The 27771-nt window shown below is 36.6% G+C and overlaps 1 protein-coding gene across 3 annotated transcripts in view; it reads left to right on the top strand.

The window, feature by feature from the left end:
• The first annotated feature begins 2045 nt into the window (after positions 1-2045).
• Positions 2046-27771, top strand: part of LOC129722584 (protein spinster) — a 72754-nt gene continuing 47028 nt past the window's right edge. For 2 of the 3 annotated variants that reach the window (XM_055676166.1, XM_055676167.1), the window contains exon 1: positions 2046-3049. In XM_055676166.1, coding sequence (XP_055532141.1) covers positions 2653-3049 — 397 coding nt within the window. In that variant the 5' untranslated portion in view covers positions 2046-2652. The remainder of the gene's footprint in view (positions 3050-27771) is intronic. The other variant, XM_055676168.1, reaches the window with a different exon arrangement.

Genomic DNA, 27771 nt, shown 5'->3' with positions numbered 1-27771 from the left:
AATGAAAATTATCTGTCAGTGTAATTCCAATTGAGCAAACAACCTATTAAACTCGTGTGGGGAAAAGAGAAAGGATGTTCAGTTTTACCAGTGTTACTTTTGATGACACGGTGATACTCTACACTGTAAAAAATCGACACGTTACTGCCGAGTGGATTCCACTTACTTCTGTGCTAATAGATGAAGCATTTTATGTCTACGTGGAATACACTTACGTTTCAGTTCACAGCACAAAATCAAGTGTCTTACACTTCGGTTTGCCATGTCATGCATTCCGAAATCAATCATTTTACACTCAGACTTCAATGGTTACATACGTCAAATGCCAAAACACGTTAAAATACCGTGGATTCCAATAAAGTTCGATATGGGTCGACATAGTAGAATAGTTAGATTCATTTATTGACATTCATATGTAAAGAGCATTAGGGATTAGCGTGTGATTTATTTTCAGTGTAGTTATATTTATAGGCACTCTACTAGAAACTAGTGTGTATTTACCTACCAAAATCCTACCTACTTCAATTTTTGAAATCGTTTAATTTGGGTACCCGAAAGAAAATAACATTAAAAAAACCTTAAAAATTTCTGTAATTGTACATAGCTATACTATAATTTAACTATGTTTTTCATTGTAGCTACATCAATTTTACATTAAAACTCATTGTCCAGAATAATAAAAAACCCCATTCTTCCCATGAAAAAGAGGGGTCGTTATGTATCTTAACAGCATTTTTTTCAGGCATTTTTCCCATACATTTAGAAGTCACTGACAATGTTTTTCATGGTTAAATTATTGTCGGTGGTAGATTCAACAACAAAAAAACGTTGTTACAACATGGTAATGACAACAATCGTTTACAAGCTTACAGTAAAAATACCGTGTTTTATTGTAACCATAAGTGTTCTTAGCGCCACCATACTGCGTATTGAGACATGCTAAAAAACCGCTGCGTCTTTTTACACATAAAGCAAAATTCGCTTGGATGTCTGTTATCTGTGATTTGGGTATTTGTATTTTTCTGTGTACCTCTTCATAGCAACCAATATGTAATATTTCCGTTCCAAATCGTTTGTAAACTAGCACTTTTCAGGTAGGTGGCTAGTATTATAATCAACAAATTTGAAAGAGTAATAGGTAATAGGTAAATTCACGATTGTGTAAATTAACCTAAAAGTGCCATTCGTCAGCTCTCAAAAATTCGAATTGTTAATTCTCCAGAGCAAAATCATTTCAAAGCGCCTGGAAAAACGCGAAAATTTAATCGACCATTTTTGATTTGAATGAAACTTTCCACACGTATTTGGCTTAACAAACTGAGCTTTTTTCACTTGTGGAGAGATTTTTCACACCCATGAGTTACATTCTAAAAAGCGTATGCCTTTTGGCATAGGTTATATTCGAAGCATTGTAGCCCAGAAACCGTCGGTTGTATAGAAAAACTATCTGAGAATGAGTTGTAGTGAATCGAAAATGCAAAAAGTGTAACCTTTTAAATATTTATGGTAGAATATTGTTTACAATCTGTTTTTTTTAAGGATTTATTTTCAAATGCATCGGCAAAAATAAACGACAAAATACGCTTTATGCATGGATTATTTTGTTCTATTCTCAAGAATATACTGTTTAGCGTGTAAGTATTCGTTGCAGGCGTTATAGCGTTAGGGACACTCAGAAAATTGGTTCTCCAAATTTAACTGCTTTCATGCGTGCTTTAGCGAATTTGATTATTATATAATCATTAATCATTACTTAATTCACGCAAGTATCGACACGAGATACTTAGAAACAAAACTCAATGGAAATCAATATTTTGAAATAAAATCTTAAATGTTCATACTTCAGAGTGCAGATATTTCCTCGTGAGTGCGTTACTCCTGTTACACTAGCATTCACGATCTACTGTTTCACTCTAGCACATACCTTCGGGCCGTTCTGTTGATTTGACACATGTTACGCACGAAACTGTTGGCGAGAGAAACCAGAGAAACGCAAGAGAAGCACACGCGAAGTAACCGTTTAGGATTTCAGTTCAGCTCAGTTCAGTTTTCATTCATTTGCTTTGCTGTTCGGTTGTGATTTTGGCGTTCTGCTACACACGTACAGTTCAGCCAACGAAGGCAGGAGTATCGTGTGATTTTTTCGGCGCTTTATATGTGTGTGCCGTATTGCAAATTTATTTTTAGCTTTAGAAGTGAGTTTTTGGCACTGGCAAAAGTAGTGATTTGGCTTCTTCCGATTGTGTCGGCAAATAGTTTGCGGCTGCACTGAATTCGCAATCGAAAGTGTTGAAAGCAGATGCTGTGTGTTGATATTTACTAGAATAAAGCTAGCAGCAAGATTTGCAGAGTAGTCCGTGGCGATAGTGGATGTTTAACGTGCAGTCAAATGCCGTAAGAATCTATTCATAGTGAAAAGAAACGGCAGGCAGAAAATCATCCGATTTGTGTTTGCCACATAAACATACTTTTGTCTTGTGCGATTTCTCCTCGCTTGGACGTTCACTCGGTTTAAGTGCGGTTACGAACAGTAAACTCTCACCGAGCAAATAAAAAAAGAGGAGAGAGTGAATTCGTTTATTTGACAGATCTTGGTTGTTTACCATCACTAGATTCCGGTTGATAAGCGAGTGTTAAATTCTAGAACCGTGAATGCCTTCTAGCCAAGGTTACCACAAAGTAGCGTCCGAGCCGGTCGACCCGGAGCCACTTTTGAACGAATCGCGTGTCGCGTCGGGAGCCGAAGACACAATGTCATCGCAGCAACAACAGCAGACCGTAACCGGGAACCCGTCCGGGAAGATGCCGGTCACACACTCCCAGCAGCGCCTAATGCCGGTAGATTCCGACAGTGTTTCGTCATCGCTTGACGAAGCAGATCCGGACGCGCCGCCGGGTCACCGGCATCCCGCCGCACGCCTCCCGGGCAACGACGATAGCACCTTAGCAATAACGACAACCAGCGGCGTTAGCAGGAGTGCCTGGTTCACGGTGGCGGTGCTGTGCTTTGTAAATCTTATTAATTATATGGATCGGTTCACGATTGCCGGTAAGTGTTGTATAATATCCAGGATTTATTTATTGAACAAAGTATAATAAAATTTCAAATATTTTTGAGATTTTAAGTATGCACAGTTGGCTTAAACTTAACTTCGAAGCCTTCATAGATAACATTCTCTGCAAAAGAATCGATTCATTCGATGATACAACACTCAATTAAAACTGTGGGTTATCAGTGTAAATCTCCTATTTCATTGTCATGCAGCTTTAATTATCTAATGAAACAAATACCTTCAATTAGTATCGTATTGTCGTTGGAACGCGATACTTCGCCTTCCACTGGAATCTTTACCATTCGACAAATACACGTATCGTTTAACCAGCAGCAAAGCAATCGAACGCGGCTAAGCTTGTCATTGACACATTTTTCCATTTTCGTTTTGCGCGTAGCCCCCATGTGCTAAAAAGTTAGCAAATAAAATTAAGCATACATTCATGCGCTTCTCATGGAACAATCCACCGTTCGACCGTGGTGCTGGTGGTAGTGTGTTTGTTATGATGAAGATACTTGAAATATCGCACACAAAGGCGAACTCGAGTGACTCATTGAGAAATAAAGTTTCATTAAGACTCGCGTTTGCGCCCCACACCGGATGGATTAAAGAACTAAACACTTTAACCATCACGGAGCGTAAAGTGCATTGCGGTGGCAGCATTCCACCATGCGTTCATGTTTCATTGAACCGTTTCGTAGCACGAGATGCAGTTGTACCGCGCGGTTCTTTCCACGCCGGTACTTCACAATACCTCCGGTACAGACTGCACCGGCGCTGTCGAAAAGTGAGTGTAGAAATTCATGCTTCTACCAATAATCAGTGAGGTCAATTCGCGATCGAAGAAATGCTTATTTTTGCATATCTCTATAACGGTTATCTGGTGATGACTGTTGCAAGTGTACGTTGCACTCGAGTATATTTACACTTTTGCCGTTGACTTGCGGGATTGCTTTTCGTTCGGTTATGTATAGGACCAAAGTCGGATGATTTGCTAACGTCATCAGGTGACGTTGACGTTTTTTAGGTCGTTTGTTTATCGTTCATTAAGCGGTCGTAAAATTGGGAAATTTATTTACTGTGTTAGAAGGTTTAAAAAAGATCGCATTATGCTAAAATATGAATTATGAGATTTCTATTGAGAGTTGTTTGTTTTACCCATATTGAAATGAGTCGAGGACTCTCAATGTAAGAACAGTTCTCCATTGAAGGGTTAAATATAATAAGTAAATATGCCAACTGGTAGGCTAAACAACTCAAGCATGTGTATCCTTTGCGCTCGAGTAAGCTTGCAGGCAGGTAGAGAAGTTTCTATACTAGGATTTTTTGCCTTTTTGCAATGTGGTTGCAATCATAGCAAAATGATTCTAAGTGTCTTTCAATGATAAACAATCATTTCAAGGTCAAATTTCTATGTGTATTTTTGGATACGTAGTTTACAATCGTTGCGCAGTTTCATTTTTTTTCTGTCCCATTTCAGTTTCTTCGTTTCTGCAGGTTAGCTAATATTTGCTTTAATAAACCTGGTCAAAATTGATTTGAAAGTAAAATGAAGTTTTTATCGCAGATTAGAACTCGTTTCTTTAAGTTAACAACATACTGTTAGAATTAATTTAAAACTTAACAGCTACTGAAATCATAATCGTCTGAGAAAATATCCTTAGGCAAATACTCTTTAACTATGATGTTGAAGAAATCGAACCGGAAACCTAAGGAATGCCAGGAAAGCTGACTGGTTCCTGTTTCATAGTGAGTTAGCAGTAGCAGCAGAAGAAGAAAACAAAACATGAACACTGTACAAGAACTCGAGCTCTCATCCGAGCTAAAAACAAGTAAACTCCTTGCTGCTTACAATGAGAGCTGTCCGCTCAAATCAAAGTCATCCTAGAAAAACACACCTTGGTGGAATATCAATTCAGGAAAGTTTAGTGAGTCCACTAGTAAACTTTTCTAATAAAGCAAAAATCACGAGAAATTGGGAAGATTACAAAAAGTTCCTGACAGAGTGCAATAGGGAAATCAGAAAATCAAGAAGAAATAGTTGGTGGCACAAGTGTGAACGATTCCAAAAAACATTGCGACTTTGGCTAGGTTACATAGACTGAGGGAGTGTGATGGTACCTTTTACCATCGATTTTCAGGAAACTCTTAGTTTTACAAAAAGTGAAACAAAAGAAATTGCATTGGTCACATTTCTCGATATCGAAGGAGCCTTTGATAATGTCCCCCTCATCATTCAATGCGAAAAGTTACGAGTGAGCACGACATTGATGATGTAATAATAAATTGGGTTCATGCTATGCTTAGAAACCGGTGAATCATATCCCAACTAGTGGGCACATACCAAAAAAAAACAACTGAAGCATAGCCTCAAAGAGGGATTCTATCGTCAATGTTTTGGTCATAAGTTGTTGATGATATTTTAAAAAGACTAAAAACCCTAAAAAAACCTAAAATTAATCCACCTAGCGGTCAGACCAAGTCATTCTCATTCGAACTTATTGTTGGTTAAAATAAATTTACACGAACACTTCAGTTTTCAGAAAAAAGTATACCTTGATAATATTTGCTGGATTTATAAACTGAAACTATACCGAACATTTAAGGGGGGGGGGGGGGTGGTAGGGTTTTGAAGGCAGAAAAAAACAGGTTTTTACAGATTTTTTTTTTTTTGGCGTACGGTGAAAGTAAATTTGTTTCTGATTATTGTACATTAAAGAGTAGTAATTGAACTATGTTCTGTAAAATATTGGTTGAAAAATATTGAAAATTGACCGAATGGTAGCGAATGGAAAGTTTATGTTATTTATAGCATTTTTGTAGAACACTTCGACTTTCTAAAAAATCGTTTTCAGGTTGCCCAAACGTGGTTTATGAAAAAATGACTTTTTCAAGCTACAAAACCACTCTATTGCACTTTTTTCAATTCTGTTCGATTCCTACGTTTTTCCATATATATTTTTTTTTAATGGGGTAATTTTGAATATTTTACATGGTTTGGTTTAGCATTGCATTCAATTATATGACTCACAGAGCCCATTGGACATCACAAAAAAGCGAATTTTCCTTCCTCCTTTTTCCTTCAAAACACATAAAACAAATTTTGATCAGGAACTGAAATTTTTACTGCAGAGCGGAATTCAAGACGAAAATTTACATGAAAAAAGATCCTTGATATCTTACCGGGGGGCTGAGATATTGGCATATTTACATGTGATGGAAAACTATGCATTTTGTCAAAAATGCCACTAAAGCTCAATTTTTCCATTGAACAGTGTTTTATTTTGCCGTTTGTGCGTATAATTTCCTAAATTGTCATTCAAATGTTGATTATAGCCATAAGGTATGTTCGAAAAAGTTTCACGATATTCAAAAATGCATCTTTTAGTGTAGAAAGATGGGTGATCAATCCACCAGTTGGTGAGATGAAAAATTTACTTTTTAATCAGAATAAGATAGACGCGAGGTATCTTCGACAAAGTTTTAGGTTATCTTAAAACAAGAAACTTTGTCGAAGACATCATGTTTCTATCTCTTACATATTACGAGCAACATTGAATTTTCTATTAGAAGGCACTAAAATCACAATTTTCGTTTTAACTTTTTTCACAGATTTTTCCGAATTTTTAAACCTTTTACTAAGTTATCAGCCATCCAAAAATGCATTTGTTTTCTGAACATTGTTATTTTTTATCTCCCAAAATAAAACAGTTATTTAACATATTTGTTAAAATGTATAGTTTTCCATCACATATAAAAATGCCAATATCTCAGCTCCCCGATAAGATATCAAGTATCTTTTTTCATGTAAATTTTCGCCGTAAATCCCGCTTTGCAATGAAAATTTCAGTTATGTATCTTGAACAAATTTTTTTTTTATTTGTGTTTTGAAGGGTTTTATCTGGAAATTATTAGAAAAATTATTTTTTTTGTGATGTTTAATGGGCTCTGGAAATCAAAAAACTGAATGCAATGCTGAACTGAACCATGTGAAATATTCAAAAACAACCCCACAGAAATAAAAAAATATATGGAAAAAATTAGGAATCGAACAGAATTGAAAAAAGTGCAAGAGAGTGGATTTGTAGCCTAAAAAATCATTTTTTCATAAATCACGTTTGGGCAACCCGAAAACATTGTTTTAGAAAGTCGAAATGTTCTACAAAAATGCTACAAAAAACATTATCTTTAAATTGAGGGATGAAAACCTTGACTTTTTCAACATCGATTTTATTTTGGGACACCCTAATGATGCACTTTCATAGTTCAATGGAATATATGTTCAAAAATTTCCTAAAAGAAAATCGAACAGGACTCATTAAAATAAAAAGATTTTCAAATTAACGAGCTTGTAGTGAAAAACGAAGGCTGGCTAGAAAATAAGTCAAATTTTGACATTTCCTATCGAATCATTGAGTCCGACCGAGAAACTTGGAAAAATGGAGGACCAGTATAGGGTCGATAGGGCTCAATAATCTTCTACACCGAATGTTCTAAAACAAACAAAGTCCCCGGGGTTGGTTACCGGGCCAGGAATAAATGAGTATTTTTCTTGGGGCACTGGCCAACAGTTTTCCAAGCTGAAATAGATGCAATTGTTGAATGTGCATTCATCTGTTTAAAGAAGACCGGCATGCAAATATCTATATTTTCTCCGACAGTCAGGCAGCACTCTTAGCGATTTAAGCACCTACTTGCAAGTCTAAACTAGCGGGGGAATGCATTCAAACAAACTCTCTTTCACTAGGGTAGCACTGCGAAACAGGAGGCATTAAAAAAGCCAATTCACAAGCAAGACAAGAGTCTTCTGAAAATGTTATAGGCTCAGAACCTTTCTTTGGTGTTTCATCGAGGGCCGTTCTCAGATATTATACTTTATTCGAAGTGTGGTGGCTGACTGGAATATACAGGCAAAAGTTCAAGTTTTAACCATCCAATGTGTTCTCTTAAAACGCACATACCACGTGGACAGATTTTTAACGATTTTGAAACCCTCCCCCTCCCCCTCCGTGGACAACTGCCCATATAAATTCTAAAAAAATTGTATGGACCGTGGACATTACCCAACCCCCCCCAACCCCCAAGGCTGTCCACGTGGTATGTGGATGGCCCCTTACTTCCCTGGCATCGCACAAAGAATGTGTGAATGGATAACGCGACAGATGCACAAAGAATACATTGACAGACATCGAAATCATGTATCATTTCAATTTTTTTTAACAATCTACAGGTTTCAAAAATTCTTGTCATTAAACAAAGAACTACACTGAGGTCGCTTTTTACGCGGTTGGTTGTACCGCATTTAAAAGATTAGATTAGATATGCTTATACTAAACTTATTTGATATCGCGTACAAATGATCTTTCGAATCGAGTAAAAATAATGCGCGTTGTTGTAAAAATGCCTTGTTTGAAAAAATGCATGAAAACAACCCGCGTAAAAAGCGACCCCAGTGTATTCGCTTAGTAGTGAACTAACTAGCACTTTGCTTGATTTCTCGTTCACTGGATAAGACAGCATATATTTTTGACAAATAATTCAAGCAAGAATTTGATATAACACGGCAAGCAAATATTGATCGTTATCTCACACAAATATTTGCTTCGTATTATGCTTTTACGACATAAGTTTCGCGTTTTGATACAATATTTAGTTTTATTGCAATATTGTATGGAAAATTTTAGAGGAGCTCGGGAATCTCGGGATCCCGAGAATCAATATGTTATTCCCGGGATCCGGGAGTGCCGGGAAGAGGTTGTTCCCGGGATTGCAAACCCTAATCGGGGGTTTGACATGTGCATCTCGAACTGGACACTTGCTCTTGTAGATAATCGGTTAATCACAGCCAATTTAGAAAGATCAACTTTAACGACAAAACCAACAAGAGGTTGCCCGCAAGGAAGGGTTTTATCTTCTTTATTGTGGTCGATGATCTTCTTAACAACTTAACAAACCTAGGACACGAAGTCATCGGGTTCGCTGATGACATTACTATTCTAGTTAGGGGTACATGCGGGTCTACTATTACTAACAGAATGCAATCCGCCAAAAATTACGCACTCAAATGGTGCAAGCTGGAAGGACTAAACGTCAAACCTTCTGGAACAATCATAATCTCAAAGGCAAACAACGCTCGTTAGGCTTGCTGCAATACATTTGGCAAAAAGTGGGGACTCAAGCCGAGGGTGATCCACTGGATATACTCAGCAATAGTGAGACCCAAAGTAACATATGCTTTGCTAGTGTGGTGGTCCAAAACTACACAAATATCAGCTCAGAAGAAGCTAGATAAACTACAACGTCAATGCTCATCAACAACAGGAGCAATGGCCAGTGCACCAGTGGCTTTGGCTTTAGAAGCTCTTTTATATCTTCTACCCTTGCATCAATATGTACAACTTGAAGCCGAAAAAGGTGCTCTTAGGCTCAAACGTGTTGAAATTTTTCAGGAAGGGGATCTAAAGGGACATTGACGAACCCTCAAAAATTTTCAACTGAATACCTTAGTAACCATGAATGAAGACTGGATGGACTCTAGGACTAACTTCAGTGTTCCTTTCAAAGTGATTGAATCCAATTGCAGCGAATGGGAAGAAGGAGGTGTTAAAGTTCGTTTAGGATCAGTCATATTTTATACAGATGGCTCTAAAATGAGCGATTCTACAGGCGCTGGGGTCACTGGACCAGGAATCAATATATCAACTCCAATGGGGCAGTAGCCCACAGTTTTTCAAGCGGAAATAAATGCTATTCTAACATGCACAAGTATTTGCTTAGCTAGGCAATATAAGTATGCCAATATCTGTATTTTCTCAGATAGTCAAGCAGCCCTCAATGTATTAAAAGCATACACATGTCAATCAAAATTGGTATGGGATTGTATTCAAGCCCTACGACAACTAACTGCAACAAACGTTGTTAATCTATACTGGGTTCCTGGTCACTGTTGTATAGAAGCAAATGAAAGAGCCGATCTCTTCGCAAGAATTGGTTCTTCAACTGCATTCATCGGGCCGGAGCCATTCTGTGGGGTATCTTCATCCTATTTGAAATCTTAGCTCAGAGGCTGGGAATCAATGATGATCGATGCCAACTGGATGGCTTATTCCAAAGCAAGACAATCTAAACTATTCATTACACCATGTAATTGAATCACACGTAGAAATAAAGCTCAGTATGAATGAAGCTGATCTGAGTACGTTAACTGGCCTACTGACTGCACTTTGTCCGAGCAGGTAAACAATATCGCACGCTTAGCCTTGGGGCTAATAGCGGTCTCGATCAACTAAGATTAGTTGAGAGAATTCGTTATCGATATTGTTTTTGGCACATTTTGTATGTGTAGGATAAGTACAACGATACACCGTGCCCCAGTGCTGAGTCGAGAAAATTTCCAGCTCGAAAAGATCCTCGACTCGATCGGGAATCGAACCCGATATCACAACCGTGTGGGAGAGCTAGCCGACCGACATCGCTAACCACAGAGCCACGGGGACCACAAATGTGTCCGAGCAGGTATCACCTTAAAAGAAATGGGTAAACTGACAGATGACATATGTCGATTCTGTAATTCTGAAGTAGAAAACTCGGAACACTTACTGTGCCAATGCAGCGCATTGATTCAGCGAAGACTGCGTATTCTTGGAAAAGGTGTCCTTACGCCTCACGAGATATGGTCTGCTGAACTAACGAAGGTAAGGAACCTTATCAAAGAAGTTCTCCTTGGGGTGAAATGCAAAGTCTGGGTGCGACTATCACTGATACCCGCAGTGATGAAACAAACTGACAGTGCATATAAAGTAGGAGTATACCACAATATATCTAACTAATGGTAGCAGTGGTCATAGGCTCCTACAAGAAAATAAGATTTTTCTGAAGATATTTTCACTGGGATTTCAGAGCTGCGTTCATTTACGTTGCACTTTTTTGTGCTGAATGCTGACAAATTCTAGGGAAATAAAGTAATATTTCAGAGAATAACAGGGAATTCCGCTTTGAAAATTTTTTCGTTGCGCTGAGCAAGGGTTGTAACATGAATTTTTTTATGGCTTTAACTGTCGCTCGAAATATAAACCGAATATCCTGATAAACAATAATCGATTTATTACTTTATACCTAACAAGTAAATTCAGCAGAACATTTTAGTATCATTTCAGCTTTTCATGATTTCATGAACTACAAAATATTCCGATTGAACATCGCTCTTCCGATTGCCCTCTTTTCAAAGACTGTTTTTTCTTATAATGACTAGACACAATTATTGCTAAATTTCCTCTCCGGGGACCTCGTGAATGCGGCGGTTCTGTCTAGACTTGATTTTGTTAGAATTTGGATAACTTGAAGCAGAAAAAATGGATTTTATTTCGCATGTTCCAATTATTGGATGCGAACTGTTCGAATATTGTTCTAAATGGAAATTATACCACTTTACACAAAACTCTAAAATGACTTATGCACTGTTAAATTAATATAGGATAGAACAGCGAAAAAAGAATGCGAAAGCATGGACACCGATCGCCGATCTAACCATGTGATTTCAGCTCTTCAGTACACACGTAGAAAAAAGTTTGATATCAAGACCGCACACATCCGTATGGGTCATCATGAAGACATCAACTGCGTCAACACCAAAATATTGCACGATACGAATTCGCATGGGTTTATTCTCCCACGAAAACTGCTCTACAGGCTGAAAAACTCTAAACCTTCGGAAACTTCATACACCTTAGTATGTTATCCTCTTGGGGTGATGATAAGGCCCATAGAGATAAGAGAATAGTAAGCCTGGGTGAATACAAGTACAGGAAGCAGTCAACTCCTCGATAACTCACACTGAAAAAAAACTTAAGAAATTTCGAACAGAAAGAAACGTTTGGACAAATGATCAAAATTACTGGTTGCAGTGGGCCGACACAAATAATGTATTATGTAGAACTTCATTATGTCTATTTGAGTTCCTTCAGATCGATACTATTCAGATTACTCCCGTTAAAAGTGATCTAACTCTGAAACTTTTTGTTGGAACTCATACCATACTGCCATGCTTGCTTAATTTGGTGCGCGAATTATAAAGAAAGAAAAGTACTTAGAATACTCTGTTGCTCAACTGAAATTTCCCGTAAATAAATGTAACAGAGATAAGTTAGTTAATAAATTTTACACTCCAAAAATATTTTAAAATAAGCAAGAACAACCTTTAATAAAACAACTGGATTTAACCGATTTTGGGTTTCAACTGTTTGACACTGTTCACTTGAAAAAAAAACTGGCATATAAATAATAATATCTAATAATATCAATCCGTACCAAAGAAGGACCACTTTCCCCAGTTTTTCTTACATTTCACATCATCAATCTATGTGACTGGTGCTACAAATCAAAAGTAGACTTGATGTAACTCAAGGAATGCAGCTTATCTCGTTCAAAGAAACATCCAACAGCACACACTTAATGAAACGTTTTAGTATCCTACAAAAAACCTAACTGCACGCCACATAACTTACACAGGTAACGGCTATTTGAATAAACTATTCAAAGCTGTAAATCATTCATCTAGCGATCGTTTTACTTTAGCATTAATAAATGGCTGCTGTGTTAATTGCGATGTTGTAACACTTGCGCAATGCACCATTCAAAGAGGCAAGTGTAGCCGTCAAACACTTTAATGGCTATTAAATGGTTCGAGTTGGAGTGCAAAACAAGCCCCCAAAGTTGAAACGATATCGCACTATTTCACTTCTTTATTTAGTGAGTTAATTATCACGTTACCTTCGTTTCGTTACCTTCTCTCCACTCAGCCATCATCACCGTCAGTGTCTTGGCGCACTGGTCGGATTACCGATGAACAACAACCGGAGCCGGAGTATACCTAAGACAGTGATTGATAATAATATTATCAACATTACTCGCAGTTAACCACTATCACTTTGCGGAGGAAGCTGTTCCCGTGCCGACCACTTTTGGCTGTCGTGTTCGGGGCCATCGTAAGTGCTTCCGAATCAGCATAATCATGCCGTTTGATGTGACACTAAACGAAGTAATAAAAATGCAATTACACTAAAAGTGTCATCACGATTGTGTGTAGAAATTCTTGTTGATGGAGCGACGAATGCGGCTAAATTCGGCTTCGGTCGTTGTATGTCGGCAACCGACCACCATACAACGGTGATGATGACTGACAAATATGAGTGCACGAACGAATCACAAGAGTACGAAGTCTGGAGATGCGTGCAAGATATAAAAAAATGGTCGAATCTCACGACTGCTATCATCATCACTGTCGCTTTTACTCAATGTAATTAGCGCAGCTCTTCGTGGGATGTAAAGGAGGATAAACCATTGCTAGATACTGAATCTTTGCCAGATTCGGTGCATTTCTCCGTCTCGCTTCCTGCAGTCAAAACTAACAAATGATCCCAACTTGGTCGGTCGGTTGGTACGGCAATTAATAACGTGTTTGTTCATTCAGTTGCTTCACCTTCCACTCTATCCCTGCGATAAAGCGATGATTCCAGACATGGGAAAAACTAACCATCCTTTCAATGCATTTGTTTCTTCTACTTCGGAACCTTATTCCCGGTTCGTTTGATAACGTGATTATTTTGATTGTGACGGAGTGCGGTGAAGCGTAACGAATTTATGCTGTTGCCTCTGTTGCTGCTACTCTGTCTAGGGCAATGACATTTGTGTAAGCGTTTGACAAATATTGAAATCCCTCATCAATTACCGGGAGGGTGCTTAGGTACAGCTTCGCTGGAGGGTTGTTCTGGAACAGTTGTGATGTTTAAACGTTTATTGACGGAATTCAAAAAACGAGGATTTTTTAACAGTCATTGCCTGCAGAATCGAGCCTTTTTTTTGACACCTTCTCGCATAGATTAAGCCTTACGTGCATCCGGGTTCGTTTTCGGCAAGGGGAAATCATCCCTACTTGATGGACTGCAATAACCGTAAAAACCCGAAGGAAGAAATCCTTCTGGTCGGAGGAGTACAGCAAACCAAACAAAACTCTGACATATTGTTCAATGTTTTTATTGGTATTTCAACCGCTCCTGCTGAGATGCAAGCTGTTAGGGACGCACGATTTGCGGTAGGCGGTTGACCTTTTTCCCCGGATAAGGGGGATGCCTAAGGAAATGAAATTTATTTGATAACAAAATGCAATAAATAATAAAAGATGTTCCTTTATTACGTTCAACCTCGATCTCTAGTGGGGTGCCGTGGTAAACATCGTATGATCTGGCAGCTCCTAACGAAGGCAAGAATCAGAAGCGGTCTCGTCGTTTGAAATACTACTTCTGTAATAAAGATTACCTTCTGTATCCGTTAAAATCCGGCGATTGAACCTGCATTTTTGATAACATAACTCTCTTTCCTGGAAGCCATATTAAATTTTCAATAATAAATACTCCTGCAGTGTCGGCATAAATCATAACTTGCAAGTATAAATTTTGGTTTAATGTAAGAAAAATTATCCCTTTTTTCCTGCGAAACTTTAAATCGGATGATAGGATTAACGGAGAAGAAACCACAATCAAAACGCCTAAAGATAATTTCGCCAGCGTGAATTCGCTGGTCCCCTAGAAGAAAAAAAAACAGAAACCCACGCTCAGCATGGCTCAGCGTTACATGCACCGGGTGGTTTTGGGCCTCATGGCAGGGATCAACTTTAATCCAACCGGTACCTCCTAATGAAAGACACACACATCTGCCGTGTACATCGTCGCATCGTTCGTGAATAATAAAATTTACATTTTTTTGGCTCACCTCTAATGATCGCCGAACAGTTTCGCGTGTTGGAGCTTTCAATTTATAGGGTGGATTGGGGAACAATAATGTTTGAAAATAAGGCACACATTTATCACTTCTTTTAACTGAAAATTTCGTTTTTATTTTAATGCTGTTTCTGCTTGAAATAAATTCAAAACTTACTAATTTTAACTTTCTTGTTGGGGTTTTGCAGTAGACTTTCCTAGTGATTTTAGTGCAAAACCCCCTACACAAACGCAAATCAGACATTCACCTTTGATTCTTTGTTCATTGGAAGCGGACACTTCCTGTACATGACAAGAATTTGCAGGGGCCCGAGGTGCAACACACAAAAAGAGCGTTAAATTTTATTCATCCCAGCGAGTTGAGGAAAACTTTTCTCGGATGGTCCCCGATTGTCTTAGAGTGGTGCAATGTGCCAGTGTCTGATACCCGTGTTCTTGATTTTTGATCTTTTGTTTGAACTTCTTAGAAGGTTAAGTTTCAGAGATGAATGCAAGTAAATAATTTCAGCCACACAGTTGCACAATACTTCCATTCAAATACACAACAGATGTCATGCCAATTTCTTGAAAAAGGCGATCTTCGTTACTGATCCATACTCATCGTGGGCTTCAAAGCAGCGTGCGATTGAGTGAAACTATTTAAACTTGAATATGATTTTCTCAGTGGACGCCAGGATGTAGCTTGAGTTATTTCAACCTGAAGACTTTATACCTAGGTGAGTTGCAGTTCGGCCTACGTATTGCATTAATCCAAAATTGTTTCGAAAGAAATAGACTTTCTGGTACTTTTTGGGCTGGGAATCTACCTTATCTCGAAAATTCCCAAGTTTAGAAAATCGATTTTTGTTGAAATTTTTTTTTTCGAGATAACACCAGATCTCGACGTTTCATGCATTTCTAAGCCATTGGACATAAAAAAAAATTTCCGATATCGACGAATTCATGTACTTATACCTGCGCTTTTCTTCATAAGTCGAAAACGTGAAACTTTGGCCGCTTCGAGGCACGGTCTCCCGAAGTCCGATTGAGCTGAACTTTTGAATTCTGAATCTTTTCGAGAAGACGAAACTTTTGAGCCCTTCTTTTAAGCGAAATTCAAAGGTCAAATTATTTTTATATATTCCATTGGCGCCAAACTGGAAAATTTCCAAAGTCTCATGCAGGCAAAAATTCTGGCAAAAAAAAATTTCGAGATAATACCAGATCTTGACGTTTCATGCATTTCTAAGACATTTGGCATCAAGAAAAAAGAAATTAGATATCGACGATTTTATGAACTACACCTGTGCATTTTGAACACTTTGGGACATGTGTTCTCAAAGTCCGATTGAGCTGATATTTTGCATAGACTTTTTTGACGTAGGACTACGTCTTACCGCACTATATCGAGATACATTCAGTGGAAACTAAAACCACGGTGTAACGTCGCGTCGGAATGAAATATTTCGGAATGAAACGGTAATACGGATGTAACTACATGATGGGTCACAATAATCAACACATCGTTGGATAGATAAAATGATGGACAATTTGTAATTCTACAGTTATCGTTATCACTTCAATGTTAAACAGTGAAAATAGAATAAAAGTTTCAAGGTCGAATTTCCACGAACAATGTACCAATCGCATGCGAACACGCCTGGCACAGACTTCATGAGTAGACATCAACTGCCTGCGGTGATATCCTCTAAAATTTGACAGAATCTCCCCGTCGTTACGTTCGTAACATCCTCTTTCATCAATGTTATTAAAACTGATGTGCAGTGAAGACTACATTACCGCTGTCGACGCACAGTAAGGCGTGTTGGGCTAACGCGTAGGTATCGTGTTGCGACCTGAAAGACAATCGAATTGTCGTTCAAATTGTCTTCTTTTTTTTGTTTCGTATGGAAGCAAACATCAGAAGTTGCCGCACACTATGCTATGCCACCGGAGGTAACAAACCTCTGTACGTGTCGGTAGAGCCAGATAGTAGAGTATATAAATTTGGTGCGTTGTACAGATAAAATTGGTTGTTTATTTTTGGACTCTTGTTCTCAGATTTATTTAAATAACTAAATATAGAGTATTTAAAAGACCAACATGCTCCGTACAGATTTTTGAACAGGTAATTGACCGAGCTGTACTGATAATTATATTTTTCTAGCTAAATGAATTTTATTCAATATGACAATCCTAGTTGCATCCCGCTGTAGCGGCATAGAGAAAAACCCCACATTTGTATTTGTATTTTTCAATTAAACATTTTTTTTTCAACAGCATCTGCAAAAAATATAACCTTCCATAACCTAACTTTTAATCATTCAATACTATGCAAACATTCATTGCTGAGGCAAATGTTGTTTATCACTCTAGTCCGTTTTATTTTTGTTTTTTGAAGATAACAGATGATTTTCAAATATGGCATCTTCGCAGTTTTTTATTATCTTGAAACTGATTCAAATTTTTCAGATTCTGCTTACTGTAAAAATGTTTGAATTGACCTGAATTGAATGTTAACATGTCCATAAAATTCTGTGTCAATTTTGAAATCTCTATAAATATACATTTTCCACAAAAAACTGTAATTCTTTATCATTACTTTTCTCACGAACTTGTAAGCGCAGAAAAAAAATTTTATGTGACATCTTTGCTTGGCATTAGTGAGATACAAACAGTTGACACTAACAATGTTTTGTTAGTGGGTGAGCCATTTTTCACAAGGCAGGTGAGTGAGCCATTTTTCACAAGGCAATTAGATATAGAAAAAAGTTTACTTTCTATTAAATCGTTTACAATTAAGATCTATATAAAAGGTAGCCTTTTCGCATATTGAAGAAAATTGACTGTATTAGGATGAAAGGTCTCAAAATGAAATATAAAACTATTGTAGTCCTACGTCAACTATGCGGTCGTGTCTTGGATACCATCGTCCTACTCTTTTTTCAACATAAACTGTTTTTTGTATCAGGTTTTCATCTAGAAACTATGAAAACTATAAAATCATGTGCTCGAAACTTTCGGAATACATATAAAGTTTGCATTTTGGTAACTTTGGTCGTTCCTTTATATAGGGACCATCTTATGTGCATTGGGAAAAAATATTCTAAAAAATTTAGACCCCAATTTATACGATAACAAAAGAAACCTTTTTCACTGTGAACCTACTTTTGGGTTTTTTTTTATTAAAACTTAAGTAAACAAAGCTGATTTGGAAAGCAAAGATAGCTTTAAATAGGAACCTACACGATTCGGTGCACTTCAGTGACGAACACGTGTTCTGTTATTAAAAAATTAATTTTTATATAGTCACAACCTTACGTCATGTCGTACATTCTCGGCAATTAACAAAGATTTAGAAGCAGGCGTTTGGTTCTGTATGCCAGACAGGCAAGAGCTAATAAATGCTGCTCTGGTTATTACAGGTCGAGTACCGCGTACAGTCATCACTGCATTCACTGCATCTTGAAATTAGTAGAGCGAGTGTTTTTTTGCTTAAGGAAGTCCCAAGTGCCTCTAGCGAAGAAAAACTTTTCTCTGTCGCCACTCCCGTTCCAGAGTCATTCATTTCTTTTCGCTTCTATTCTAATCAGGCTGGAAGAAGTAATTTCTTCTGCACCTCTTCTGTCGTAGCAGCCTAGAGGGTCTCCGTGGTAAACCAGCCTGCGGGATTAAGATTTTCATGCTCTAACGAGTGCATCTGGACAACATACCCAAGATCGTATGCGCGATAAGTTTGTGAAGAGAGACGGGATGAAAAGAAAAGGGACTTTCGCCGGCGGTCTACCGAGTGGCATTTTTCTCTACTGCTCATAATTTGTACAACATGTTCAACGTCACGTTCTTAGGGAAAGGCTGCCGGCGGTTTTCAATATTTATTGACCAAAAATGCTCTGCCTTGTGTTTGGTTGACTAGAGTTTTGGCAGTGTGTGTTTGTTTTGTAAAAGAATATTCAAGCAAACTTTGGTTAGCAGTTTAGTCGAAGCTTTAAATCAAATAAACGTAATGTGAAGTGCCTTCACCAGATGAGAGGAGCTTTCAAGTGAGGTCCATCTCAACTGAATCAGTTCATCAGGGCGCTTCTTCAGCCTAGCAAGCCACCGTAGAAGTCAAGAGGGCGTTCTACCTATTCTATCCGCCCCCGGTAACTCTTTTATTCAGGTTGATGGAGTCAAAGTCACTTCTATCCTGGTACTTCTGTGTTTTGTTGAAAAGGATTGCCGCTGCCGCAAATATGTTTAGGGCTCTTCAGTTTCTAACTCGACGTTTTCTTTCACTCAGCTCAAAACCCTTGACCAGAATCGCTTTGAAACTGTTACAATGTTTTTTTTTTTTTTTTAAGGGGGGATTTGTTAGTAGCTAAAGTATTTATGATAAATATTAGTAAATAATGAGTATGTGTGTCCAATCACAAATGGTGACTTCTCAACACTGTTAGAAATTTGTAATTTTAATTGTTAGGATTTGTTTGCTTTCGCAATTAGGACTTATCATTCGTAGGGATTTAAACCTACTTGTCAAGAAAGGGAAGTAAACTTACAACTAACTTAATTGCTAACTTATTGGCTATAAAGAGAGCTTATCGTAGCAATTGAGGATTGCAACGATTTTTGTCGAAAATTGTTAATAATTTTATTTGACATAGCTTCTAATGGTTCAACACCAGTAAGTCTATGTAATTCGAGTGTACCAAACCAAGGAGGACGCTTCAAAATCATTTTCAGAATTTTATTCTGAATCCTTTGGAGCGTTTTCTTCCTTGTTGAACAGCAACTTGACCAGATCGGTACAGCATAAAGCATTGCTGGTCTAAAAATTTGTTTGTAAATCAAAAGTTTGTTCTTTAAACAAAGTTTAGAATTCCTGTTAATGAGAGGATATAAACATCTCGTATATTTGATGCACTTGGCTTGTATACTCTCAATGTGCTCTTTGAAAATAAGTTTTTTATCATAAATTAGTCCCAAGTACTTAACCTTGTCGGACCAACTTAAAATAACCCCATTCATCTTGACAACGTGATTATTGTTTGGCTTGAGGAAAGAAGCCCTAGGCTTATGCGGAAAAATTATCATTTGAGTTTTAGAAGCATTGGGAGAGATTTTCCACTTCTGCAAGTAGGAAGAAAAAATATCTAAACTTTTCTGCAATCGACTGCATATGACACGAAGACTTTTTCCTTTTACGGAAATGCTTGTGTCATCGCAGAACAATGACTTTGTGCATCCTGGAGGCAAATCAGGAAGATCTGAAGTGAATATGTTGTACAGGACTGGACCCAAGACTGAACCTTGAGGTACACCTGCTCTGACAGGAAATCTATCAGATTTTGAATTCTGATAGACAACCTGCAGAGTTCGATCAGTAAGATAATTTTTTAAAATTTTGATTAGGAAAATTGGAAAATTAAAAGTTTGCAATTTCGCAATCAAACCTTTATGCCAAACACTGTCGAATGCTTTTTCTATGTCTAAAAGAGCAGCTCCAGTGGAATAACCTTCAGATTTGTTAGTTCGTATCATATTAGTAACACTGAGCAATTGATGAGTTGTGGAATGCCCATGGCGAAATCCAAACTGTTCATCTGCAAAAATTGAATTTTCGTTGATGTCTGACATCATTCTGTTAAGAATAATTCTCTCAAACAGTTTACTTATTGAAGAAAGCAAACTGATTGGTCGATAACTTGAAACTTCAGCTGGGTTCTTATCCGGTTTTAAAATGGGAGTAATTTTTGCATTTTTCCATAATTTGGGAAAATATGCAATTTTGAAGCAGCAATTGAAAATTTTCACTAAAAATTCCATTGTGCTCTCAGGGAGATGTTTGATTAGTATATTAAAGATTCCATCGTCACCAGGTGCTTTCATATTTTTGAAATTTTTAATAATTGATTTAATCTCATTCAAGTTAGTTTCAATTATTTCTGCAGGTAAAAAATTCTGGGAAGAAATTAAATCAAACTGACGTGTGACTTCATTTTCAATTGGACTCACAAAATTCAAATTTGAGTTATGAACACTCTCAAACTGCTGAGCAAGTCTTTGAGCCTTTTGTTCATTGGATACAAGAAAACGTTCACCATCTTTTAAAACTGGAATAGGCTTTGAAGGTTTCTTAAGAATCCTCGACAGCTTCCAAAATGGTTTTGAATATGGTTTCAATTTTTCAACTTTAGTTTCAAAATTTTGATTTCTCAGAAGAGTAAATCTATGCTTAATCTCTTTCTGTAAATCTTTATAAATAGTTTTAAAAACAGGGTCACGAGAACGTTGATATTGACGTCTGCGGACATTTTTCAAACGAATTAGAAGTTGAAGATTTTCGTCAATTATTGATGAATCAAATTTCACTTGAACCTTTGGAACAGAATAATTCCTGGCATCAACAATTGCACATTTTAATGCTTCCAAAGCGGAATCAATATTCACTTCGTTTTGCAAATCCAGCTCATTATTGAAATTTCTCTCAATATGAGTTTTGTATCTTTCCCAATTAGCCTTGTTATAATTAAAAACAGAGCTCATAGGGTTTAAAACTGATTCATGTGATAAAGAAAAAGTTATTGGAAGATGGTCAGAATCAAAGTCAGCATGTGTGATCAAATCACTACATACATGACTTTGATCTGTTAGCACCAAATCAATTGTTGAAGGGTTTCTTACAGAAGAAAAGCATGTAGGACTATTCGGAGACAAAATAGAATAGTATCCTGAAGAACAATCATTGAATAAAATTTTGCCATTGGAATTACTTTGAGAATTATTCCATGAACGATGTTTAGCGTTAAAATCGCCGATTATGAAAAATTTCGAACGATTTCTGGTGAGTTTTTGTAAATCACCTTTAAAATAATTTTTGTGCTCGCGTGTGCATTGAAATGGTAAATATGCTGCGGCAATAAATAAAATCCCAAGTTCAGTTTGAACTTCAATTCCCAAAGTTTCAATAACTTTCGTCTCAAGATGGGGAAGAGCACGATGTTTGATTCGGCGATGAATAACAATTGCAACTCCACCGCCGGAACCCTGAATCCTATCATATCTATGAACCACGTAATTGGGATCATATTTTAATTTTATGTTAGGTTTCAAAAATGTTTCAGTAATAATTGCAATATGCACATTATTTACTGTAAAAAAATTAAAAAGCTCATTCTCATTGGCCTTCAATGAGCGAGCATTCCAATTTAATATTTTAATTGTTTTATTTAAAATCATTGCTAAATTTTAAATTAGAAACAATTTTAATAGTAAAATTTGTGCCTATTTGAATGGCTTCAAACATTGATTTTGCCTGCAACATGGCGTTCATAAGATCGAACATTGCCTGTTGCAAAAAAGAAAGTTTACCTGCCGTAATAGGCCCCAGGCAGTTGACATTAGAAAAAATATTTTCGGCAGCAATATTAGCTGGAGTAACAGGTGTACAATTATTTTCTAGCGTGTTTTGCTTACCCATATTACCGGTCATTTTCGAACTACCAACACTAGGCGGTATAATGTTCGAACTACCTGTAACCTGTGCATAAGTTAAACGGGTATGCAAAGGAGTAGGTAAACTATGCGTCACTGGTACGCTTGGAGAATTTTGTTTTGAAGTTGGTTTTAATTGAGAAATTGAATTTTGTTTACCTTGCCTTGCCTTAACAATTGCTAAACGGACTGGGCATTGATAAAAATTTGACATATGGTTGCCGTTACAATTCGCACAGCGAAAATTTTTACTCTCTTTCACAGGACATGTGTCCTTTTTGTGAGAAGAGTCTCCACAATTAAGACATTTTTGGTCCATGTTACAGACTTTGGAACCATGGCCATAACGTTGGCAAGTACGGCATTGGGTGATATGCTTTTCACCTCCGCCATACTTCCTATAAATTTCCCACTTTACACGCACATTATACAAAGCATGTGCTTTTTCAAAAAATTTTAAGTTGTTAACCTCATTGCGGTTAAAATGAATTAAATAATTAACAAGGGAAATTCCAGTTCTCTGACTGTTTTCGCCTCGTGATTTTTGTTTCATTAGAATTACTTGGGTAGGGGCTATGCCAAGTAATTCTGTTAAAGTAAGTTTGATCTCATCAACGGTTTGATCGTTGGTGAGACCTTTCAAGACAACCTTGAACGGCTTGGCGTTCTTGGTGTCATATGTAAAAAATTTGTACATCTTGTCAGTTAAATACTGAACAAGACGATCCTTTACTGAGTCGGCTAATAAGCGGCATTCACCTCTACGGCCAATTTGATAGGTAACTTTAACGTCAGAAACAAACGTTGGAAGTTCCTTTTTGAATATATTAAATTCAGAAGAAATAGTTACCACAATAGGTGGAACTTTCTCCTTTTTTAAAGATTTTATATTTTGTATAGTTTCATTATTAATAACTTCCATTTCACCAGCTTCTTGCTCAGGCAAAATATCAAAAGGATTGTCACTACAGACACTCGATGTGTCAGAAAGAGATGCCTCTCTTTTCCTCCCCGCAGCGATGCGAGGTTTCTTTTTCCGTCCAGCCATTTCAGGTGATACGAAAAAAGTTAAAACAAATGTTAAATTCAAAAGTAGGTAGTCTTGAGAAAGACTGATGTGAAATAACTTCCAGGTAATCTTTAAAAGACACACTGACAAAACACAAACTTTGAAGCTATAGGCAGTCAAAGACCAGTCCACAAGCAACCGAAAAAACGTCTGATCTGTAGGACAGTTCAAGACGCACTGAACTGTTACAATGTAAAAGCATTGAACCGCAAGAAGTTTTTTTTTCTCAAAACGCCTTCAGCGTTGGGACAACAAATATGGAACGTACTTTATAAATATAATCAGCAGCATTTAGTTTACATGCGGGATGTGGCTTAATCCGACCTTCCGTGCGAGGTCGAGATTACAGCGTTGTGAAAAATGAGAGTAAATTAATCTTGCATAAGCAGGCCAGCCTCTTTATCTATTTAATATTGAGAGCACTCGAGCTTGTTATATGAATAATTTATTTGCTGTTAATCAACAGATAGTTGTTCAAGAAAAAACAAGGCTTTATCAGGAGGTGTCCCTATCAACTCCAGAATGGAATATATTTTTTACTGACATAAATTTCGTTTCTGATCCTCTTAACCAGAACTGAAAAAAATGGTTCCTCTCAAATGATAAATTACTCGTCTTAATTGCATTCTACCCGCCTCCGACTATTGATTTAAAATGAACCTACCGAAGACAAACGCAACTGCTGCTGCTCTGGCAATGCTCAACGCCCACCAACAGTGTCTCCAGAACAAAACCGTTTCCATAAGCGGCGGAACAATAATCGCCCACTCCCGAAACGGAAACACCGGGGCGTGTAGAGTGCATTTTTCCAATTAAACGTCAAAATTTCTATCTCTTCCTTACCACCGGCGACGAGCGACGGTAGATCATTCATGATCGTTTATTGTGGGAGACCTATAAATTACATTTTTCATTAAATTAAATTGTCTTTCCCGGAGGCAGATCACATCGCTGCCTTCCATCGCAACGGCGGGAGTGACGAACGAATATCCAGTAGGAGGCAGAAAAAATCATTTTCAGCACCTTGACTATTCGAACTTGTTGAACATTCCTGCATAAGATTTACCGTCAATCGTTAAAAGCCTTAATACTGCTACAGTTTGGAGCATCACAGAGAAGCACAATTTCTTTTTTTCACGTGCACTTGGTAATGTCTTGGCAACTTCCATTAACCAACAGTTTCCATTACAATCAATTGTGCTACCAGTATGACGTGTCTTTATTGTAAACTATACATAAGCAATTGATGGTAACATTTCACGTCCAAATGAAATACATCCTGTGATGCAGTTGAATAATAAATTGAGGAATTTTTGAAATAAAACCATTTTCTACCTTTCTATTTAGAGTAAGATCAAGTTTCTGCTTGCTTTCATTCACTGTCGGTGTTCAGGTTAACAATGAAGATTGAGAAAACAATGTCCACAAACCGGCAACAAATGTAACGACGGATTCCACGCGGGACCACCAACTGGTTTGGTTGGTGTGCAGGTTTTCGTGTTTTCGTTTCAGGTGTCAGAGCACGCATTTCGTTCTCAGATTCTTGTGATTGGTGTGGGTTTAAACGTGCGAACGGAAATGGTCGTTTTGGAATTCGATCAGAAATCTTGTTGTGAAATGTCTGTTTCATTTTTTATTTGAGGTTTTAGTACATTCAAAATGATCTAGTTATTCATAGATCACTCCTTCTTAAAATCAGTTTTTTGTCTATAATTTTGTCTGTAATGGTCAAAACAATGCAAAATGTTCTAAGATTTTATTTATTCAACTAAGATTCTCTCAAGACTTTATAAAATTTATCATTTTGACAATCATAGAAAAAGTTATAGACAAAAAACTGATTTTGAAGAGGGGTGTTCCACAAAAAACTCTATGTCCCTTAAGCTGGAAGTACAAAGTCAGCAGAACAAAGAGTTAATAGCATGAAAATTTACTGCTCATTCGATGCTCATTTAATGCCATATCGCCGAATTTAATGCTCCATCATTTCTTTGAAAAATGCTCTTGTTTGCTAGCTTAAGAAAATAGCTAGCAGACAATATACGAAAATAGCATTTTTAGTCACAAAACAGTTCTATAACGGTCAAAAATATTTAATGCTTATTTAATGCTCTTGAAAAAACCTGATTTTCATGATAATTTTATTGATTTTGTATAAATTTTTCAATAATATGATTATAATATGCTAATACATGAATAGCTTCAATTTTTTCAAACATTTTCCTCTGAAAACAATCAGAATCCTTTTGATACGATTAGATACCAATTAAATGCTTCCATACGCGAGCAGTTTCAATAACTTAGGTGCATTTTCCATTAAATATATTTTTTTTTCAAAAATATTGTTCTGCTAGCTTTAGGTGAATCGGGACGTGGTCGCGATCAACTCGAATTTTGCAATCTAATTTTTTCTTGATTTATGAAGACTACGTACATGAAACTTTGATCAATTGTTTTCACAACTGTTGCATGCCTGAAGTAGCAATTTGAGTGCTGTTTATTTAGTGGAAGCCGAATTTTTTACGCTCAAACTACATAAGTAAAAAGAACTCTAACCTCAAAATTGTATAGGAAAAGGCCAGAAAAAGTCAGAAAATAGCATTTTTACGCAATAAACTGTTGTAGAATGGTCATAATAATTTAATGCTCAGTAAATGCTTTCGAAGAAACCTGATTTTCATAATAATTTCATTGATTTTGTATAAATTCTTTAATAATATGATAATAATATGACATGAATAGCTTAAATTTTCTCAAACATTTTCCCCTGAAAACAATCAGAATCTTTTTGATACGATTAGATACCAATTAAATGCTTCCATATGCGAGCAGTTTCAAAATCTTAGGTGAATTTTTCATTAATTTTTTTTTTTTCAAAAATTTTGTTCTGCTAGCTTGAGAAAAAAGTTAGCAGAACGTTGGCCAGAAACAACAATTTCAAGCAATAAACTGTTGTAGAATGGTCATAATTATTTAATGCTCATTGAATGCTCTTGAAAAAACCTGATTTTCATGATAATTATATTGATTTTGTATAATTTTTTCAATATTCAATATTAATAATAATAATAATATGATAATACATGAATAGTTTCAATTTTTTCAAATATTTTCTCTGAAAACAATCAGAATCCTTTCGATACGATTAGATAGCAATTGAATGCTTCCATATTCCGACGAGTTTCAATAAATTAAATTCATATTAGTTTTTCATCATATTTTTAATTTTTTTTGCTCACCAGTAGGAGTAATAAAAAAGTGAATAGGATATTGAAGCCTAGTTAATATTTTTAGGACATTTGGTGGATTAAGCTGACACTGACGTTAGAGTGTGTGTTCATCACTTCAGCCTGTTGTGTGTGCACCGTGTGCACAAATTACGCAAGGATTTAGTGAAAGAGGGAAGTATTTAAACATCTTATATACGTTTACAAAAAGGGAGAGGGAGATACGACAAAACCGCAAGGTTTAAAAATATGATGAAAAACTAATACTTGCAAAACTTAAAAATCAGTCGATAAACATCTCACTGATATTCTAATTGTTGAACTTTGCCTAAGCAGCAGGGCTGGTAGTGATCAACGATGTCAAAAACAGTCATTTTAGTGACTAAGTTGATGTAAAACGTGACCAAATAGTACCCAACAAATCGAAAAAAGGGACCAACAGTTGCCAGAGAAGCTATTTTTATAGAAAAGGGTACGAAATAAGGGTTTCAACCCGTGATTCGCTGGGTACTGAATTTGATGTGCTGTATATTTGATGGAAAATGCATTTAATTTATTGAAACTGGTCGCATATGGAAGCATTCAATTGGTATCTAATCGTATCAAAAGGATTCTGATTATTTTCAGAGAAAATATTTGAAAAAGTTGAAGCTATTCATGTATTATCATATTATTATCATATTATTGAAAAATTTATACAAAATCAATAAAATTATCATGAAAATCAGGTTTTTTTTAAGAGCATTTAATGAGCATTAAATTATTATGACCATTCTACAACAGTTTATTGCTTAAAAATGCTGTTTCTGACCAATGTTCTGCTAACTTTTTTCTTGAGCTTGCAGAACAAACTGCTTGCATATGGAAGCATTTAATTGGTATCTAATCGTATCAAAACTAATTCTGATTGTTTGCAGAGGAAAATATTTGAAAAAATTGAAGCTATTTAGTATTATCATATCATTGAAAAATTTATACAAAATCAATGAAATTATCATGAAAATCAAGTTTTTTCAAGAGCATTGATTTAAATATTATGATTTTAATTTAATTATTATGACCATTCTACAACAGTTTATTGCCTGAAAATGCTGTTTCTGGCCAATGTTCTGCTAACTTTTTTCTTAAGCTAGCAGAACAATATTTTTGATAAAAAAATATATTTAATGAAAAATGCACCTAAGTTATTCAAA

Source organism: Wyeomyia smithii, chromosome 2 (assembly GCF_029784165.1).
Source record: "Wyeomyia smithii strain HCP4-BCI-WySm-NY-G18 chromosome 2, ASM2978416v1, whole genome shotgun sequence".
Taxonomy (NCBI): Eukaryota; Metazoa; Arthropoda; class Insecta; order Diptera; family Culicidae; genus Wyeomyia; species Wyeomyia smithii.
This window is presented reverse-complemented; position numbering and strand designations above follow the sequence as displayed.